Source organism: Falco biarmicus, chromosome 2 (assembly GCF_023638135.1).
Source record: "Falco biarmicus isolate bFalBia1 chromosome 2, bFalBia1.pri, whole genome shotgun sequence".
Lineage (NCBI taxonomy): Eukaryota > Metazoa > Chordata > Aves > Falconiformes > Falconidae > Falco > Falco biarmicus.
This window is the reverse complement of record NC_079289.1, coordinates 33742595-33761873: the sequence shown is the minus strand read 5'-3', so window position 1 is coordinate 33761873 and position 19279 is coordinate 33742595. Positions and strand designations below refer to the sequence as shown.

The window sequence follows — 19279 nt, the reverse complement described above, 5'->3', positions numbered from 1 at the left end:
GTGTCATCAAACAGGACCTGCCTTCCATAACCCCGTGCTGGCTGGGCCTGACCCCCAGTTGTCCTGCACATGCTGTGTGGTGGCACTCAAGATGGTCTGCTCCATAGCCTTCCCCGGCACCGAGGTCAAGCTGACAGGCCTGTAGTTCTCTGGAGCGCCTCTTGAGGAGGTTTTACTTTTAAAGGTGTTGGAGGGGGAAGATAATACAATTACTTGGTGCCACTACTCATCTAGATTACATATACTCAAGGACAAACCTATATAAAGATTTCTTTCCCATATAAAGGTTAAGTATGTGCTTGAGATGAGATCAAGAAAACCCAGCCAGCAGTTGTGCAAAGGAGACCTATACTCTGATGTCTTGGTGTTTATTTTTTATTTTGCAGTCATTTTTACATGCATTTCCTCCTTACCTGGTTTATTTTGGATAGTCTAAGAGTTCTTTTTCCTGGCTGAATGGTGTGACTGTGGGAAAAGATGAAGTATTAAAAGTTTCATAGAACTTACAAGCACAGCACATTAATAATAATATTAATAAATTTCTTCATTAATACTCTATACTTATTGTCTGTTTGGGGGGATTTAGAGATTAATGAAACAAAATAGATTATTTCTTTTCATTGCTGCTGATTAAACAGGGAAACTTGCTAAACTTGGTTTGATTTTCATTGCTCTTGATTTTGTTTTTTTTGGTTCTTGTTATTAGGATTACGTTTAAGATCAATAAGGGTAGCTTCTGGCCTGCTTTGGTGAAGTAAGAGTGCTGGTAAATGCATCTTTGGTCGCCTGTGTTTCACCAGCAAAGACAGGACTGCCCAGAGCAGTGCCAGAGAACAAGGTTGTTGATACATGTTAGCCTTAACAGGGATCACTAGTGTTTGTCTGTGGTACTTAACAGTTGACAAATAAATAAGCCAGTTGGCTGAGTGGGTAAGTAGTACATTTTCCTCTTAATTGTTGAATTCTGGTGATTCTGATGCATAGTATGGTACAGGAATCTGCTGATAAACTTCACCAGGGTATCAGTGATAGTGAAACCATATTTAATGTAAAGTTCCCATGACCCCACCAGTGCAGCCTTGAAATCTAGTTAAAGAAAAATGTTGGAACTAACTGGAAGGTGTGTGTTTTAACAATTTTTAAAACAATGCATGAAATTTAAGGCGATACTTTTTTAAGGGCAACAGTCAGAATGGATAGTGTGATGTTCAATATTTCTGTTTTAAAATGCTTTTTAATTGTTTTTAGTGGTTCTTGTTTTCTCTACTTGCATTTTCAAAATGTATACAAACTAAATGGGAAAACAAAATAATGGGTATAAATGTTTTTTGTAGGTATTTTTGGGTTGACTTCTTTCATCGAATACTAAGATTGGTAAAATCATGGATATGTACGCCAGGACTCAGGGCAATCGAATGAAACCAAGGATATCCATGAAAAAGGTAATTATCTGTATTTAAAAAAAGAAAAATATTTCAGAGCTTTTCAGTCTTTATCACGACAGTCTAATAGTGAACCAGGTGGACTGGTAGTTTTGGTTGGGGTTTTTTGCATTTTTTTTCCTTTTAATTTTAGTTGTCTAACATTTCAAGGAGGCAAAGAAACTGCCTTTGCTTTATGCTTTGGCATATTCAGTGTAGTTGACCTGGGAGACAGTAGTTTAAGCAAGGGGTGCATGCTTTTGTCTCCTGTCTTCATCTCTTGTTTTAAGGTGAGATGATGAAATCATGATGCATTTGCTTGCTAAAATTTGCTTTATTTTTTGGAGTGTAACTTTTATTTTGAGCACAGATTTTTCAAGTTTATATGTCATAAAAAATATGTAGTGTTCATTGAAAACTGTTCTGTGAACTCTGTGTTAGGGCTTGCTGTAATATCTGTATCTTTACATCTTGGTTTTTTTACTGTGTTATTCTTGTGTTTACATGAACTTCTAGGCAGTGCTTTGGTGAAAAAGAAAATATGTCTAGCATTTATGAAGGACATTAGTAGGCTCTTTTTCAACAGCTTTTATTTATTTATTCTTCTAAATTTTGTCACTTCAGCTTGGAGAACTGCAATACTCTTCCTCAATTTTTCTTGCAACTGCTGTGAGTACTTACTCAAATGAAAGCTGCAGTTTGTCCTGAAGGAAGAAATTTATATATCCAGTCATATTTCTCAAGGCAGTTGAATACAGATGAGTATTTTTCTAGGTCTTCCCTGATTACTAATAAATTCTTTATTTGCAGGTGTGTGCAACACTTAAGAGGAGAAACTGTGCAAGGAAGTATCTTGTTGCATGAAAATAGCTTTATTTTATTCCATAAGCAGCTTTTATTGTTTTCAGGAAACGGTGTTGGTGGTATATATCCTGTAGAAAGTGCAATCAATCTGTTGTTCCAGGTCCTGATATGGAATGTTAACTGCCACATATTAAGGATTTTGTAATTATGGGTGATGCTTTCTCATTTTAAGACACATGGTATAAAAACGTGTGTTATTGATTTATGAGAAATTTCCAGCTCTAACAGAGTTCTTTAACTACATAGTCATTTTGCATTCTTAACCTAAACATAAACTGGATTTTAGAGGACTTTTTTAGTCTGCCCTTTGTTTTTCCTCTTCAGTTAAAAAAAACCCAAACAAACTGATACCCCCTACCCCCCAGGTTTTTAGACCTTTGTGTTGCAGAAACATCTTTCTAATAATGATAGTGACCAGTGGTTCATCACTGATTCTAATGGTTGCCTACCATATTAGCTCTGAGAACCACTCTGTTAATTGCCATTGAGCATTCTGGATTGTGTGGTTCTAGGAACATGAATTTGGCCCTTCTCAGGTGTTCTTCAAAATTCTGCATTTTCATACAGGCAGATGCCAGTGTTTTGATTTGTGGCTGTGTCCTCTTGGTGTTTCCCTGAGGGGTGGCTACTGAGATTATAGTGTGGAACTTCGATTCTTTCTCATAGAGCCAGGCAGTAGGGTGGTCAGAATCACACAGTGTTTCATTTTCTGTTGATTCACAGCTTTCAGTCTGATTCACGTCCTTTTCATAACACTTCCTAATACTTAACAAGAATTGTTGCAATAGTAGCTCTTCAAAGTCAGTGCAGCCTAAACTGGTAAAGCCTAAGTTTCCATTTTTACAAAATGACTTCAGAATATTCAGTCCATTTAAATCTTACAGCACATGAAATCAGGAAGAGCTGCTTTATTACTTAAGAGCAGAGTAAACATGTCTCTAGCACTGGACTTGATTTCTCTGCTGATCATGGCATCTTAGAGGTTTGTGGGTTGTTTGGGATGTTAGAGAACAGATGTTTACAATAGTTAATGCAACTGATTAGTATAGAATTTCCTCCAGTGTAGTGTGAAGGATCCATAGATAATGACTTCTTGATTTGCTGGCCCCAAAAGGGACAGTGCAAAACTTTGAATTGCTCACTTGAGCTAGAGGTGTGACGAGGATTTGCATTGTTCGGGTCTGTCTTGCTCTGTGCACATTTGAGGATATTTTTGGTTTTTTCCCCCTAGTATAACTTAGTTTGATATCTGTGCTCGTGACTGAAATATGATTTCTTGAGAGATGTGACTTTTGAATTTCTGTGAGGAAAGACTGCGCAGATTTAGCAAGTAGAGCTTTTTAGATTCCTTTAGGGTTTTTTTGCCCATGTGATGATGTATATTGGAAGTAGTTATACTATTTATAAAAACAAGTTACATGCTTTTGTTGAAGATGACCTTTTGTCCTTACTTAAACTGAACTGATAGTCTTGGAAACTTGTTGGTTTTCAGTTTTCAATGTAGTTGTCTGTCTCCTAGGCTGGGGTTGTGAGGGAGCTTGCTTTCATTGTTGGATTACAGAATTTCTCTGACAATAAGTCCAGTCCTTTGCTGTCACAAGCCCAATTTTGATAAGAATATGAAAAGCTTAATAAATGTAGTCTCACAATTAATGAGGAGAGATAAACAAAAAAACACCTACTGCTGGTGTTAAGTCTTTACAAACCACACTGCTGTAATAGCTAAGAATCTTGGGAATTCCAGGCTGAAGCTATTCACAGCAAATTTATGCCTGCTTGTTCATGGATGTCATTATTCTTCGGCTGATGTTCACCCTCGTGATGTTTTTACAGTGAGTGATCTGTCCTCTGTTAGCCTTGGTTTTTGGAAACTCTGTAAACTATGGTTTTAGTCTGCTTTTATATGAAAGCCTCTGTATTCCAGCGATTATCCTTCATAGTCCTACTTTCTGGGCTTGTCGTGAGTTAATCTTCTTTTTACATGTGGATGTTACTGTACGTGCAATTACATAGGATGTCCTTCTCAATGACTGATGTCAGTTCTTTCACTAAAGGATGAGTACTAGGGTCACGTTTGCTATTTTCAGTGCTGTGTCATATTGACCTCAAGAAGTCAACTCAGGTCTTCCGTTTTACAGCTTGTGAATTCACAATTCTGTTTTAAAGCTTGCTTATAGTTTTAAGGACATAAATTTGTACTTCTTATAGTTGCATTTTAAAATACTCTCATGTTGAACAAGTTCTTCCCGTGTGATTTGCTATTCTTCCTCTTCACTGATGACTTCTGCTTACTTTGAATTATCATCAGGTTTCATCTACATATTTACTTTTTTTTCTTTATTAAATTTATTAATTATGATGATGATACTTGACTTCAGTCTCAAGATAAATTTTGAGGAAGTTGATTACTGGGTTACTGACTACATCTACTCTATACTCAAAAAACCCCCTTTGCTATCTGCATTCAGGCAAATTCTTCTTTTCCAGAAACAGTTTTATTAGTAAAGACTGTGTTTTTCCGGTTTTGTTAACTTTTTATGTATTTGAGTGTAAATTATCTATGGAAATCCAAATAGATGAGATCTTTTTTCTGTGTATGTTTCTGGTTTTGTTAACTCTTCATATATTTCAATGTAAATAATCTATGGAAGTCCAAATAGATAGATCTTTTTTCTGTGTATGTATTGTGCCTGTTAATTTCCATATCTTTGTTTTTTCATGTTCTGATTTTTTAATATTCATTAATATGATCTTAAAAACACACACTACCTCCTTCCTCCTCCCTTTTAAATGTGATTATTTATCTCTTCAGTTGTGGAGTGCCACCATCAGTGTGCTGCCAGACCTGCATATAGTCTTGTATGCTGGTTCTTCCAGACCTAGGGGAGATTTTTCTGATGGCTGCATCATTCTTCTTTTCCCACTTCAACTTGGTTCTCCAAAGTCTTGAATTTTCCTTCGCTTCAGTACTTCCTAATACCATACTTCTGTTCTAGTTATTCATCCTGCCTTTCAGGATGTTAAACTAGGGGGAAGTACTTGCTTATAAAAATGGTATATATAATAGTTTGTAGCCTTTGAAAACTTAACCAATAGAGAATAATGATGAGCCCTTCTCAAACTGGATCACTGTTGGTCTGCAGAAAATTAGCAGGTTGCGTTCTATGGCTTTTTTTTTTTTAATTATTATTTTGAGTGCTGTGACTGATTAAATTATTGTAGAAGCTGAAAATGAGACATTTCAACATGCTTGCTGGACTTCACAAATGAGTTCTGTATGATATGAATGGAGCAATTACTGGGGAAGAGTCTTTGAGCAATACTTGTATTGCAGCCACCTGTAAATTTGGAAGATCCAGAGAATCAAAGAGAAAGACACTGTGAGCATACTTTGGAAAGTACAAAGATGTGTTACTAAGGTGTGGAGGTAGATTGCATCTTAACGTAGAGACAAAGGAGTAGATGAAAGTGGAAAATAGATGAACATTTTATCAATTTATTTCAAATGACCCTGTAACTGCCTAAAACACATTTTAAAATAGTTCAGCTGTTATTTTCTATAAAAATGACTGGTTCGACTGCTTCAGTGTCACTTGGCCTTGGTTGTCAGGGTGGTAGTCTGAGCCTTGCTTGCTAACAATCTGAAATATGTTTTGGTAGTTTGAAGGATTCTGAAGTGAAGTTTCTATTTTGCTTTTGTCTATTCATTCTAGAAATGCTTTCCTAATTTTTTATCAGCATGAGTGCAAACATGGTGACACTGGACATGATATAATAATTTGGCTTCCCATGTAGTAGTACTTGATACCTTTTTTTCTACAGGGAAAAAACAGATCTTTTTCGAGGATTAACTGTAATATGTAAGATCACTTTTTACCATAAATTAAAAAAAAAAAAAGTTTTTGCTGTGGGAGTATCAGAAATGCAAAACGTTATCTGACTAGATTTGGCTACCTAGTACTTCTGCTATTGTTTAAGAAGCTATGCAAATTTGAAATAACTCGTCATAAGTTGGACACACTGATTTCTCACTTCGTTTTTAACAGGGCACTCGTGTAGAGATAAATAACCAGATTAACATTTTGTAACCACGTCGTGATCTTACTTTTCTTCTTAACGCTACCACTTGCTAGATGAGTTGACAATTTTAAAGTAAAAAAGTTGCTGACTTCCTAAAACAAGTGAGGGGATGTTGTCATTTTTACAAGCTGAATGAAACAGGATTTGTTGTTCTGTTGTCATGTTTTATTTGCCTTCAGATACTAGTGATGATAATTCTTCTGTTCTGCTGCACTTTGTTACACTAGGAGAAAGTCTTAGATTCTTAAGCCTTTTATAGTCATGTGTGGGTACTTGCATGTCACCATAAGTGTAAATATAAGAATCGTTGCAAGAAGTATTTACATGGAATTAAATTACAGTTGTTTCATATCCTTCAAGGAATGGGAAAGGAGAATGTGTGTAGATTTTCTTTGGGTTTTTTTTGTTTTTCTTCCCCTCTGACTTTTGAAACCACCTCCATTACTTTTCTTGGCTAAATTTGTTTTTCATCCTTTTTAAGGACAAGCTGATGAAGAAGTTCCATATACGGGCTTTGATGCAAGGAATAGATGGGGCTTGGATTTCTTCTTGGATTCATCTGTTTCTTTTTTCCAAGTCAGCATGTTCTCACCTTTTTTTTAATACAGAATGGTCCACTTCATTTGGAACAAAAGTATTGCTTGAAGAAAACAACTTAGCTGTTTCACTTTCATGTCCTGAAGTAAATTTAAAATTCAAACATGGTACTTAGAGTAGGGAAACGGATGGGGGGCAGGGGATAGATGAATGGACCCTGTATCCAAAACTGAAAATGCATTTTTTTCTTACATTTTTTTCATTGTTTTTCAGAGTTTTGGTGAAGGTGTACTGCACTCTATGAAGTCACTGCTACACAGCAGAAAAGAGTTATGCAGTGTATCATCAGAGGAGTGTCTAAGTCAGGAAGAACAAGATAATTTTATTGAGGTGTGGCATAACTTGACCATTTATATATATTTTGTGGCTATGATATAAAACCATTTAGCTTGAAGCAGTATGGGACGTTGCATGATATTAAATGTGAACAGTGCTGTTACTGGCTGTAAAATCTCTGCCCGCTGTTGTCATTCTTGAATTCAGTCACTGTAGACTTGAAAAGAGCTGTGACATTTCAAGATGACTTTTCTCTGATTTGTAGAATTTATGAAACTAAAAAACCAAAATGTGTAGATAGATGATTTAGTAAAAACTGTGTAACTGAGTGTTCTGCATTTGTGAGCACTCCTGTGGTTGAGGGTGTGGAGACAGTATCCTAACAAAGTAGCAGAACATTTTGATCCAGCTCTGAGGATAAATTTTAACTGATTGCTCTTGGTTTGTCCTGTGCTCAGCACTAAAAGCTCAAGCCTCAACATCACAGATCTAGACTTCTTTTACATTAATACAGATGGGCCAATAGCTGGACAGGGTGTGGAGAGAAGTAGATCTGGGCAGAATGCAGGACTGTCTAGATAAATCTCAAGCTGTGTGGGCAAATGACTAGAGCAGTTTGAGTTAGAAGACAGCAGCTTCTCCAAAGGGAAAAGAAAAAAGTAAGAAGCAATGTGTACCATATATCGCTTATCAAGTGTCTTAGAAGACTACTAAGTAGTAGTTGACAGGCCTGACAAGGAGCTTAGAGAAGGAAAGGATGACTTGAACTCGCCAGGTGGAGGAACTGAAATAGGGAGAAATAAAGCTAAAAAGACTTAGGAAGTGGTTAAGGAAGACTGACAATTGGATAAGGAGGAAGGGGAGAGGCAGGTTGTGTGACCAGCAGAGATGGGTTAGGATTGCATGGGTAACACCAGGGGGTTTGGGACTTGCTGCACGGTGTGGTTGCGGCTGTATGAAACCTTTAGGGAGCAGGCAGGAAGCTGAATTTGTTAAAGATGAAGAGCTGTGACAGAGCAGAGGTAAGGAAGAAGACCTAAATGGTGGAGGAGGAGGTAAAACCTTGTCTGTGCCTGTTCAGACAGGCTGTGCTCTAGAATCTACAAAACCCCTCAAATGTTGCCCACCCCCAGGTTTTGTTTTCATCTTGTAGCAAACCTAACAAATAGCTGCCAGCATGTTTTATATGCCTGTAATGATGGTCCCTATGGAGAAAGATAGCTGACTATATTTAGTTACCTTATTAGCGCAAGCAATTAAGAGCCCTGTAGTTGAAATATGGGGGTCGATATCCTGCAACAGAACAGGTATTTTTTTCTTAGGAAATACAGGGAATGACACCTGCAGAGTAACGTTAAAAGAGTGTTATTGGGACTGCAAAGATAATTAGACTTGTAAAACCCAGAATTTAGGTTTTCCTGTATCATTTTATTTCATTTTCTCTGGGATTATGGGTTATGATAACCTTCAAATACAGTGCCTCATGCACTATTTTTAGTTTAAAGAAAAGAGTTGTATTACCGACTGTTGGCCTTCTATCACCCTGGCCAACTCCCCAACAACTTTTGAACTGGTGTACTAACTTCAGATATGTTCGAGGTATTAAAAGGTGATTATCCTGTGAAAACTGGAGTTCAGGCACAGTAAAGAAATCCAAATTAGTGTTGTCATTGAGGCAAAAATACGCAGACTCTGCAGTGGTGTGTTCTCTTTGACAGCAGTCTGGTGGCCCATCAGTGTACATATGGACTGGTTGGCCTTCATTTGTGTGAAGCTGTGACTCCTGCGTACTGCCCTACCTTGCACGAGTTGTCCCATGGGAGAAGGAAAGGGTTGGAATCATTATATTGAAGAAAAGGAAAGGACATGTAGGAAGACAAAAGAGGAAACACCCATACAAAGAAAAAAAAAAAAAAGCAAGCTATCAAAAAAGCCCCAAGAACAACAAACCCTAAAGCCTCCATAATGTTCTTCAGAGAACTAGTTTTTTCCAAGTCCTTTAAATTGTTTGCTATTTTGCCTTTTCTGTGGAGGAATTCAGTTCATATTGTGGGTACTGTACAGATAAAACGATGTAGTAGTTGAAAGGTGTCTTGCAGATGCGCAGATGAGAGATTTAGGAGTTGAAGAAAAGATGTAAGAATTGAGGGTTATGTTGCTCAAACAGGATCATTTCATAGTTAACACAGTGAATACAGTGCTGGAGACCTGTAATTTGTCTGGAGCTACTTGGAATGCTACTGCGAAGCATTGTTTCACTTACGATGTCATAACTGAACTAAGGGTAAGTGGATGTAAACAAGATCTTTTCTGGGGGTGCATAGCTTCCCAGCGTAAGACCCCCTGAAATAAAAAAGTCAGAATTTTTCATACTTCAGTATGGTTTCAGTTTAAAAGAAAACTTGGAATTTTTTGGGTCACACATTGAAATAAGACATTCAGAACTCAAATACAGTTCAAAACAGAATTGTTCTTCAGCCATTTCTTTTTCTAGCTCTGTCCCTTTCAGAGATTCTATATATGCCCAAGCAAGTAGGTGAATCTGTTAATAATAAATGATTATAAACATAGTTATATTCTTTGCTGTTTCTAAACTTGAGAACCAACCAGCTACCTTAGAGTAACAGGGTGTAGCTGCTAGAAATTTCATATGAGCTGTGGTTTGAGTACATAAAATTCAGTCTATTGCATATCACTCTGAAATAATTGAATCCAAGCCATATCAGACTTGAGTCCAAGCATCAGTGGAAGTGTTTAATCTTTGTGCTTTATTCCATATCTACAAAATGGGAGCAAAATTTACTTTCTTACAACCTTGCTTTGAAAAGAAATGCCTTGGGATTTTTTTGGAGCATGCAGATACCTGATTGATTTGTCATCAGGGAGATACGAAATGAGGACTGAGGCAATCCGACATTTGAAACAAAGTTTGAGTAGTGACTGTCTCACTTTGGTCTGTTCATGTTGAACAATACAAGGTACCTGCAGACAGAATAGACGGACAATATGGGATAAAATACCTCCCGGTCCACAAACAGAAAAACCTGAGGTAAAGCTGACATTTCTGACATATTCCAGGTTCCTGAGCCTGATAAGACGACTTTTTTTTTTTTTTTTTTTTTGAGGTTGAATGGAGGTTTTAATTCTTTTACTTCAGCGATTTGTCTACTTGGATATTGCATGCAAACATGTGGCTAAGTAATCTGTTGTGTTTTGGCCTTAGGCTAATCAATTTACATGGTAAATTGTATAATGTGTTAGCATTATGCTTTCTTCAGTATATCCAAATGTATCACAGTTTGTTAGCATGGACAGATTTCAGACTGGAACTGATTTATATGTGTCCAGCCTGAAGCAAGGACAGATGAGCACTGATCTTTGCAAAATCATGTTTATTTTAACAGATGTAATGAGGCTTGTATGTGTTGCTCGGTGTATACCAGCCAATGGGCTGCTTTTGTGTAGTGGGTTTTAAATGTTGTATATGCTTTTCAGTCTGATCTGACCTTTCACAAATCAAACAGTGTAGCGTTATTATTCTTATATCTAAGACTTTGTGCTACTGTTTGAGCAAGCTATGCTACCCTCAAGATACGGTTTTCATGGCAGTAGAATGAAGTTTTATGGTAAATCCTGCTGAATTTCAACTCTTAAATATCTGCGGAAGACAAAAAAGTTATTTCTGTATTTCAATATGTTCATGTATTTATTTTACAGATTACATTTATAGGTTTTGCTGAAGAGATGGGTACTGCTCATTTGCAGGTACAGTATATATCTTACCTATATTGGAAAATAATGTTCTTCAGCACTGGTGATGTCTTCTTAGTAGTACCTAGTTCTTTAGATGGATGAATTTTGGTGTTTGAGAAAAAAAAAATCTAGGCCTTTTTTATAGTAGGTAAATGTACAAGTTATCTAAGATCATGGTTAAAGAAGTGCCTTGTCCTTTTTTTTGTAATAGGGGACTAAAACACCATTCCAGTAAAGCACACTAAGAGCATGTAGAGATCCACTGAGAACCATTATTAGCAGAGTTCAGTGTCCTCTTTATAGTTTCATACCTTACAGGATGTGCAGCTGCTTTTCAGTGCTTACAAGATTCTCCTATGTGACTTTCAAGGCTCTTCTGTCCCATGAGAAACAGTGGAATTTCTTTTGGTAGAAGAGTGAGCTGGGGATGAGTGTGGACTGAATTAAAGCTTGTTTACATGAGCTTTACACCACAGTTCAAACAAATAAGTGGGGGATGGGTCAGGGAATAGGCAAGAAGAGAAAAACTTTACCAAAATAAGCAGCTGTTACTCTTTATGGGGGATATGAGATCAAAACCATTATCATTTACATGTTATTTATTTCACTTTGTACTCTCAATATGTTTGTATATTTAAATCAGGAGTTGGCAGCTGTTTCTGTAGAGCTTCCAGATGTTTTGAAATCGTTCCAGTTGTGCAAACTGAAAGAAAACGAGGTTATATTTCTAAAAGATTTAAAGAAAACCTTGGCAAAACCTTATGTCATGAAACATCAGGTAAAAATTTTGTGTCTTCTTGTATGTCTTAATTACAGAAGCTTTATATTTGGCTTCATAAAGAGTGTAGTCATATCACAACTTGCCTTGCTTTTGTTTTTGAGCCATCTTAACCACAGTAGTATTAATGTCGTTATGTTTCTGTGGTTTCTTTAAAATGAATGTTAGAAAATCTCAAACTTGGTGTTTTCAAGTGCTGTGTTATTAACAGAAAATATTTAACAGATATTTAATTATAGTGCTGATCCAATGCTTCTGCTAGGCTTTAGTCCCTTTCACTGCCAATTTGGGAAGAAGATGAAACGTGTCAAGTTACCTATCTCTGCTCAGATACAGTTTTCACCCTCAGCGGACTTTTCTTCCTGGAACAGAGGTGCCAAAAATTAAGAGAATGTCAGGTGTTCATGAAACTCAGTGGGCTCTTTTCTTACCAAAAAATTATTTACAGTTATAAATGATGTTAATTGTATAAGTGCCATTATTTTTATTTTACTAGTATTTCCATTATTATTATGTTAATTTTATTAGTTCCAATTATAAATGTTGTTAAAGCAAACTTCTTAAAGCCATATCGACTAATTATACATGTTAAATGTAGTTATGTTGCATATAAGGGAAAAAATACATTGAAGAAACAAATATCATATAAACTGAGGTACTGTTCAGCATAAACATGCTTTGAAATACTGTCTTCCTTTACAGATTTTTAACGTGCATTTTCTTGTCTTTAAAATACTTGTAAATTGTTTACTGTTCATAAAAATGCATTGAAGGAATCTCTTGCCATTCCTGACAGTTGAAATAATTCTAAGATTGTTATGTTTGTTTTCTTGTTGCTCTCTTTTTCAAGAATCAGCTTCCTGAAGTGTTTTGTGTGATGAGACTGTCTCCTTCGTTCCCAAGGATCAAGGTTGATTATATATTTACCTTGCTGAGCAAGTATACCACAGGCGTAAGATATGTAGTGGAAGTAAACTCATTGCAAAAACATCAAACAGAGGCATCCCATGGAGAAGATGATGACACTAATCAGTCAGTTTCTTCAATTGAGGATGATTTTGTCACTGCTTTTGAACACTTAGATGAAGATGAGCCTTCAAAGATACAAAGTGCTGGTAAGTTCTTGCATGCTGTTGACTTGTAGAAATTGTTATTTGAAATTTAGGCTGTCAGAATCTTATGAGAAAGTAAATGTAAATAAGCAGGAGTTTTTTTACGTTAGTCATGGTTTGTAAAGGGGTATTATGCAATTGAAAATTTAAGTTTTTTGTTGTTCTTTTCACAAGTTTATCTAAACCAAAGATTCTAATCACAGTGTCAGATGCAGATCAAATAGAGTCTTATTCTACTTCATGTGCTAAAAAATACGTGAATTTGTCAGTGATTAGATTAGTATAATAGGATTTGTAAAAAATGAAAGATGCTTTAATCATGAAAGATCAGCTAGCATTTTGCAACAATAACAAGCCCAGCTGTTGCCATCAAAATCTGTCCTGTTTTATGTAGTTATGTGGAAAGTCTTGGTTTGGAAGCAATCTTTTTTTATTATTTTTTTTTCCTTCTTTTTTAATTTCTTTTCAGGTACATCCAGCTTTACTTCTCGAAACCATCGAGATACTGCTTCACAGACCATCCCTTCTCAATGTTTAGAAGCTGTTGACTCAAAGTTCCTTGTGGGTTCTGCACATCGAAAGTCATCTACCAGATCTTCTACTTTGATTGATATTTTGGGACTTAAGGAACTGTCCTCAGTAAAAAATTCAGTTACAACTTCAATTTCTGATCCTTGGATACAAAGGAGTTTCTATAAGCCATATAATCCTTGTGATCAAGGTGTTAATTTTTTGTGTAAAACATTGTTTTCTTCCTCTCCAGCTGAATCCTCTGAGTCAGATTGCTCCAGCCCAAGCCCCATAATCTTCTTAGATGAAGAAGGCTATCAAAAAAGCTTAAAGGCAAAACTTCAGCTGCCAAAAATTCCAGTAGTGAAAGATGGTATAGAGGATTCAGACTCAGAAGTAAGTGAATTTTTTGATAGTTTTGATCAGTTTGATGAGCTGGAACAAGCCTTGGAAAACTCTTGTAAAGTTATTAGGGATCCCATCCTAGGGAATCCCTCCCAGAAAAGGAGGACTGGCCATGAACAATTATCTTCTGCAAGCATTACAATGAATCCTCAGAAATTCAAGTTTGATCGTCCCACTCTCCCAGCCAATGTAAAGAAACCAACTCCTCTTAAACCAGAATCACCATATAGCAGCGTCTTTGATGTCCCGGATTCCCCTCGCCCAGTTAAAACACCAGGGGAAGAGAATGGAGGCTTGTTCAGCCCTATTAGATCATCAGCTTTCAGTCCACTAGGGAGCTGTGGTTCTTCTGAATGTTTATGTCGAATTAACCTTGGTGGAGATGGGACGGGTCAAAATCACCATGATGCAGTTTATAACAGTTATTCAGCATATGCTGATAGTGTTTCATTTGAAATACTAGGTTCTGTTTTTCATTCCAAGTCCTCATCAGAACAAGTATGTGCAGAAAATGATTCAAAACACAAAGGGATTGCTTTGAAAGAGAAAAAAGGTCAAGCTGGAGATCTCAAGATGAAAACTAGTAAGGAGCCAGATAAACAAGCAAAATCTAAACATAAGTCATTGATGATTAGAGACAGCATTCAAAAATTTGCAACTGAATTAGTTGAAAAAAGTTTTGGCAGTGCATTTAAAGACCTGCAAAAAGGTGTTTCTTCATGCACCAATGCACTTTGCCATTTGGCTGCTAGGTTGACTTCTTCGGTCTTTCAGATGGCTTTTTATGAGATTGGAAGACGTAGAGCAGTCTCCCTGAAGGAGCGTGCCATTAATGGGATAGCAAGCTTTTTGGTGAGCGAAGCTATAACTGGTGCTTTGAAGGAACTGCGGCATGTAAAGAAACAAATATTTACCAACACTGTTGCACGGTTTGCAGCAGACCTTGCTGAAGAGCTTGTGTTTGAAGGAATCATGGAAGTATGCCAGTTTTCATATCCATCGACACCTACAGCTGCACAGCCTTCATCATTTGATTACGAAGACAAAGTGGTAAGATCCTATGCCAGAGATTTGTCTGAATCTGTCATTCAGGAGGCTTTTATTGAACTGTCTCAGGTTGATGTGACCTTCACAACACAAGCAGCCATTAGTGTTTCCATGGACAACATTAAATATGTGAGTGCAGAAAGTATGTTGGAGTCAACACGGACTTCCACAGTTTTTCCTAATCTTAATGACAGGGCAACACTGAAGCCAATCCAAGATTCTGAGAAGGAATATACAGTACAGCAAGCTCTGTTTTGCACCTCTGGTGTTGTAAGTTCAATACCTGTGCCCTTAGCTGGAAGAGCTCTTTGTCAACCTCAGGTTTCCTCTGTTGCTCATAAAGCAAAAATATCCCCTGCTCTGAATTCTGATGACAATATGAAAGTGTACAAAGACCCCGCTCATCCACTTTCCACAAGCAGAAAGAGAGAGGAGGAAGTCACTTCTTTCAGAAATATATACCTAACTTCAGATCACAGTCAAAGCACCGAAAGTACTCCATCATGCTTACATAACCAAAATGATACAAAACGTCCAAATAACAGATCTGGAATGAACAATAATTCAGAATTAACAAGTGGGTCAAAAGGCATTAATACTTTCTCTGGAACTATGGTAGATATGATAGTAAATGAAGCTTACGAAGCCATAACCTCATCTAGGGTAACAAAAGCAGTAGAAGAGTATACAGATTTTTTAACGAGAAAAATAATAGATAAAAAACCTTATGTGCAATGTATTGGTGAAGATTTCCCCAAGAATATGTTTGCAGATCACTTGGCAAAGTATGTCATAAAACAGTCTGTGGATGAAAGTAAAACTGTGTTGTGCAGCACTAGTGAGAATTTAGCATGTCATGTGAGCTCACAGACTTACACAGGTATCGGTAGAAAAGAACAATGTGTGATAAAGAAGCAAGAGGCTGAGAAACAAAGTAATGTTTCTATAATTGCAGAACAACAACAGATGCCTTTGAATAATCCATGTAAATTTCTTCTTACTCCAACTCATTCTGTTCAGTGTTTTTCAGAATCTAAAGATTGTTGGCAGGATCAAAAAGGACACAGGTTTTCTTCAAAATCGCCACCACCTTGTTCCGCTGTGACTTTTGCTAGGCACTTTCTAGAGGACTTCACTGACACAGGAAGCTGCTCAGTAACGTGCTTAAACAGGCCCTCTAAAAAACACGATACTCACAAACCATCGCCAGGACCTTTGGCTTACAGGCAGGCTGATTGTTTTCTGCGTGCAAATAGCTTTTCTTCAGTGATGTTTGGCAGTGAAGATGCTTTGCAGATGGAAGATAAATCAAGTCTCCAAGATGGAAATACCCGTGTAATGCCTGATACACCCCCCCCAACCCCTTTAGTACCATGTCAAGGTAGTTCTGAAAGAAACCTAAGAAAATTATCCAAGAAACTCAAGGGAGAACTAGCAAAGGAATTTGCACCTGCGACACCACCTTCTACACCGTACAATCCATCTGTTACTGAATTGTCTGAAACTGAACATGACTCTTTGGAAAATGAAGAATTTATGCTGAAACTCATGCGGTCACTTTCTGAAGAAGTGGAGAGTAGTGAAGATGAAGATCATTCTGAAATGGCTGTTGAGAAAGAGGAGCATTCAGAAAAAACAAATCAGTATGCAGATTGCTTAGCTAGCCATATAATTTCAGTAGCGACTGAAATGGCTGCTTCCCATTTAGATGGTAAAACAAATGAAAGAGAAGCATGTAGACAGGTTCAGTTAGGTATGCAAAACAAAAGATGCGGATATACTGCGCTTACAAATGTCCCAGAACAGACGTGCAATTCTTTATGGGATTATGCAGGTGATATGGCAGGAAAAGTCATCAGTGAGGCCAAGAAAATAGTGAAATCAAGGCATTGTAAACTGTTGAGATTGAAGAGGGTTAACTGTCAGGTGGATTGCCTTTATGTGAGAAAAGGTGATTATCGTTCAAAAGACCGATGTGGTCCAGCGCGAGAGCAGTGGCTGGGGGAGAGAGATTCATCTGCACTTCCTTTACCGCAGGATTCGGGCATGACTGGTTTGACTTCCAAATACCCAAGCTGTGAAAGTGTGACTGATGAATACGCAGATCATATTATTCGAGTTTTGAAAAGAGAAGGTGGTAATGCTGAGCTGTTAATGGATCAGTATGCTAGCAGACTTGTTTACAGGTCTATCAAATCAGGCTTACAGCAAGCTGCTAGAAAAAACAAATTGAGATACAACAGAAAGGCATTTCCTGGGCAAAATGCACAGGTGCATGGGAAGCTGGAGCTGATCAAAGCAATGAATAAAGATGCAGTACAGCAAATGAAAAGCAGCGTTCATTGCTGTGAAGACCAAACGTACGGAAGGAGTAACAGCACACAGAGAACAGAATGTACAGAGTTGTTACATTTTTCAGAATCCCTTGCTCGCAGTATCACTTGTGATGTCAGGAAGAAGTTGAAAATATCGGGAGCATGTTTGCCAAAGTCTCTAACAGATTCCTGTCTATATAAAAAGACTGAATTTGATGAAGTCACAGGGGATCTCATTAAAACAAGAATTTCTAGGACATCTCTTCCTTTCTCCCCAGATCATAAACTGTATCATAGTACAGGCAGTTTAAATGACAATGGCTACAGTGAAGGCATAATTCAAGCTATAGAACAGTATGCTAGGAAAGTAGCAGATGATACTCTAGAAATGAGTTTAGGGTCAGCTGTTCTCCATGTGGCTGAAAACAGAAAAAATGGGGATAAGCTCTCATATACTGAGAAACTGTCTCCTTTTTCTGGAACTGTCTGTAGATGCTGTAGTATGAAGGAACATCGGTACTGTACAGAAAGTACATCTCATCATCTCCCTGCGCATGAATCCTCCATCCCAGTGAGGCATTTTCTTCATTCTGGATTGGGTGGTGCCTGTCAAAAATCAAGAGTGTTTCAGCTTGATATTCCTAAAATTCATGTTGATGTAGAACAGAAGACAGTGCTTTCTGACAAGGGGGCTACTGCGGCCATAGAGAAGGCAGAAGGAGAGCTGAGTTACACAAGTCTGACGGCTGACAGTGGTATTGGACAAGATGGAGTCAGTTTTGCTGAAAGCCTTACAACTGAAATAATGACATCAGCTATGACTAATATTGGTCAGACAGTTAACGTAAGGTAATATTAATTTTCTCTTATTTGTTGCGTTCTGTACCTGAAAAGGAAGGATTTTTAATACAAATATGTTCTCATAAGGAATTTTTAATTTATTATTTTTTTTTAATTTTAGAAATACACACTTTATATTGTGAATGTTTTCTTTTGATTCTTCTGGTGATATTTAAATGATTCAGAACTAGAAAAAAATTACTTTTTTCCACCTGTGGGAGCTTGAAACCGAGGTTTCTATGTATATCAGCACGCATATGTTCCAGTAGGTGACTGATAAGTAGAACTTATTATTTCAACTTGAAATACTGTTATTTTTACCTACAGTAGAGTATAGTAGAACTTACGGGTTTTGTTGATTTTTGAGCCATGACAGAATTCTGGTTTGTAGCCTGCTCTTTCTGTTTCCTGTTCTTTGCTGAAAAATAGAATTTATTTTTGCTGTTGTCAGTAGGACCAACATCTGGTACTGGCCAGACTAGCCATTGCATTATAATATGAAGGGTTTGGTTATGGCTGTGTTGTGATAGTGTCCTTATTACTGGAAATAAAACCCCCACAACCCTTTAAGAAAAAAACAACTTACTATAACGCAGTTTAGTTTATGAAATAGTAATACAATAGGCAAGAAACTGACTTTCGAATTCTGGAGTATTTAGCAAAGGCTAATTATACTGTTTACTTTAATAGGCCTATAAATAGGAAATACATGCCACAGTAACTTGGCAGCAAGCAGCAACTGTTTCCTAAAACAGACTGTGTAGTGATCAGAGTGGACTGCAATTTTCTTTTCAGGTCTGAGAGCAATCTTTACCATGTTTTGTTGGTTTTTTTCCAGTTTATAGTAATATTTATTTTCCTGCTTTTTTTTTGTGTGGGTATTCCTCACACTATCTACAGGTTTCTTTTCCTGGTTTCTAGAGAGACATCATGATGAATAATAAACCTGATTTTTATATATTCAGCGGCTAAAGGCCACAGTAGGACCGAACTAAGTTTTTCAAGGTTTGATATGAAATACATACATACTAGTAGCATAAAAGTGTTCATGAGATGTATATTGTGGCTCTCTGCACGACAGGATTAAGCCATTACTCACTGTGTGACAAAAAAAATAATGTGATGTTGTTTTTCTATACCTACAGTATCAAAGATGACACTTTAAACCACTTAAAGATATTATTTAAAAATTCTAGTTAGAATATGACAAAATGCAGGGTTCAAAGAGATAATGTTTATATCTGTGATAAGGAAGCAATATTATGGTTTTACTATGAAAAA

The 19279-nt window shown here is 37.0% G+C and overlaps 1 protein-coding gene across 7 annotated transcripts in view; it reads left to right on the top strand.

The window, feature by feature from the left end:
- The window catches only part of AKAP11 (A-kinase anchoring protein 11), a 46300-nt gene that overhangs the window by 7969 nt on the left and 19052 nt on the right, over positions 1–19279 (top strand). For 6 of the 7 annotated variants that reach the window (XM_056327524.1, XM_056327527.1, XM_056327526.1 and 3 more), the window contains exons 2-7: positions 1335–1442; positions 7176–7292; positions 10956–11003; positions 11635–11769; positions 12620–12884; positions 13351–18007. In XM_056327524.1, coding sequence (XP_056183499.1) covers positions 1383–1442; positions 7176–7292; positions 10956–11003; positions 11635–11769; positions 12620–12884; positions 13351–18007 — 5282 coding nt within the window. In that variant the 5' untranslated portion in view covers positions 1335–1382. The remainder of the gene's footprint in view (positions 1–1334; positions 1443–7175; positions 7293–10955; positions 11004–11634; positions 11770–12619; positions 12885–13350; positions 18008–19279) is intronic. The other variant, XM_056327529.1, reaches the window with a different exon arrangement.